The sequence below is a fragment of the Herpailurus yagouaroundi genome, unplaced genomic scaffold (assembly GCF_014898765.1).
Source record: "Herpailurus yagouaroundi ecotype Mexico unplaced genomic scaffold, PumYag 29, whole genome shotgun sequence".
NCBI classification, from domain to species: Eukaryota; Metazoa; Chordata; class Mammalia; order Carnivora; family Felidae; genus Herpailurus; species Herpailurus yagouaroundi.
This window is the reverse complement of record NW_024412377.1, coordinates 111010390-111012306: the sequence shown is the minus strand read 5'-3', so window position 1 is coordinate 111012306 and position 1917 is coordinate 111010390. Positions and strand designations below refer to the sequence as shown.

The 1917-nt window shown below is 61.6% G+C and overlaps 1 protein-coding gene across 1 annotated transcript in view; it reads left to right on the top strand.

Moving 5' to 3' along the window:
* The window catches only part of ZSWIM6 (zinc finger SWIM-type containing 6), a 198894-nt gene that overhangs the window by 833 nt on the left and 196144 nt on the right, over positions 1 to 1917 (top strand). The window contains exon 2 of the mRNA XM_040493311.1: positions 6 to 98. Coding sequence (XP_040349245.1) covers positions 6 to 98 — 93 coding nt within the window. The remainder of the gene's footprint in view (positions 1 to 5; positions 99 to 1917) is intronic.

Here is a 1917-nt window from a genome sequence, read left to right as displayed (position 1 = left end):
CGCCGGGGCGGCGGACGGCGGCGACGAGACACGGCTGCCCTTCCGCCGGGGCATCGCGCTGCTGGAGAGCGGCTGCGTCGACAACGTCCTGCAAGTCGGTGAGTCACCGGGCAGCCGCGGAGCCGTCTGTCCGTCCGTCAGTCCCTCGGGGGGCGCCCGCCCCCTCTCCTCCGGCAGCCCCTCAATTGGGCGCGCGTCCGCACCCCCTCCCGATGCCCTCACCGTCCCGGACCGTCCTCTCGAGCGGAGCGCCCATTTCCTTCTCGCCCCTCCCCGCCCCCGTTTCCCCGGACGGGCCAGCGCGAGTGGGAAATGAATCAGCAGGACTCGCCCCGCGGCGGGGTTGGCGGGGTGGGTGTCGGGTGCCCCCGGCCCGCTCCGTTCCCCGCCCTTCTCTCGGGGAGCACGTCCCGGAGGGCTGCTCGCCCTTTTTTGAGGGGTGGTTGTGGACAAAGGCGGAGGCGGACGGCCGGGCTCCGGCGAAGGGTGTGTGTGGCGGGGCCGTGCGGGGCGGGGGAGGGGGCGCGGGCCGCACAGACAATGCCGGCCGGGGCCGAGCCGGCGGCCGGGCCGCCCTTCGCGCTCACCCTGCTCTCTCTCCTTGTCTGCTGTTCGCTCCTTTTTCTTTCTCCTCTCTCCCCCTCCCCGCCCCCTCTATTGGAGGGGTGGGGACTACATTTTAATGCCTCCCGGCTGCCGCTCCTTTCGGGGCTCCGACGGGCTGGCGGCCGTGGCGCTCCGGGGTCGTTGCGGCGTCTGGTTTGGCCCGGGCGAGCTCCGCCGGCGGCCCGGGGATTTAAATGTGTCTTTCCCCCCCGCGCCTCCCCTGCCTAGTTGGTGCGCAGGAGGGAGGGGGGCGGCGGGCTGGACTCCCTCTCCTCAGAGACCTCTCCCCCCGAGGGCGTCCCCGAGTCCATGGGCGCGAGCCGGGGAAGGAACGGCTTGCGCTTCCCTTTCCTGTCGGGCCCGGCGGTGCCCGGGGGCCTCTGCCGCCGGAGTTTGGTTGGCGCTTGGTGGCCGGTGGCCGTGCGCGGGGCGAGCCGCGGTGAGCAGTTACGGGCTTTGCGCTCGCAGCCGGCGGCGGCAGGAGCGCGAGGCAGAGGGGCTCCGCGGCCGCGCAGCGTCCCTCCAGGCGCGGCCGCCTGGCAGCCGGGCGCGACCCCGCACTTTGTTCTCGTTTTCAGGTTTATTTGTGCCCCTTTCAGTTCTCTGTCATCCTCCGAAAAGGGAGACCCAAACAAAAGAGTCTCTTTATTTCTTTTCAGAGCTTGTAAAGTAGAAGATACTTGACAAAGGCGAGCAGGACTTGTGATTTAAAGCTGCACAGCCCTCCTTTTCTCTGACAGACCATGAGAGTTTTCTCAAATACCGAGTTTAAAAGCTTTCCCTGTCTTCACTCCCTACCCCCAATGTTTTTTTCTGGCCAGATATCTTTTTCAGCCGTAGGATGGGGATGTTTGGGATGGAGTGAAAAGAACAATGCTATAATGAAACTCCCCCCCCCCCCCCTCCTTTTTTTCCTCCTACTAGCAAACGGATGTTTTTCCCCCCCCCCCCCGCATTGCTGTCTACTTTAAATAGTATTGTGGTGGTGAACATGGTACCTAATGAATGGGGAGAGGGTTGGAAGCATCGCTGTCTCTGATTTTTAATCTTTCTTTCCATAGTCCGTTCTTTTATCCTTCTCTTTGGGAGTCGGGTGGGGGTCTGGATAGGGGCCGCAAAAGAGAATTAAGATTTATTTTAATTCTCTTTAGTTAATTTGAATTCTAATGCAGTCTGCAAACGTGATTTTCTGCATGGTCATTTATTTCCAAAGGCAGCCCCCAGTGTTGTCTTTTCTAGGTTCGGTATCTTCTCCTTATGTCTAGAGGAGGTTTAACTTTTGAGGCTATCCATCCTTAAAAAAAAAAAAAA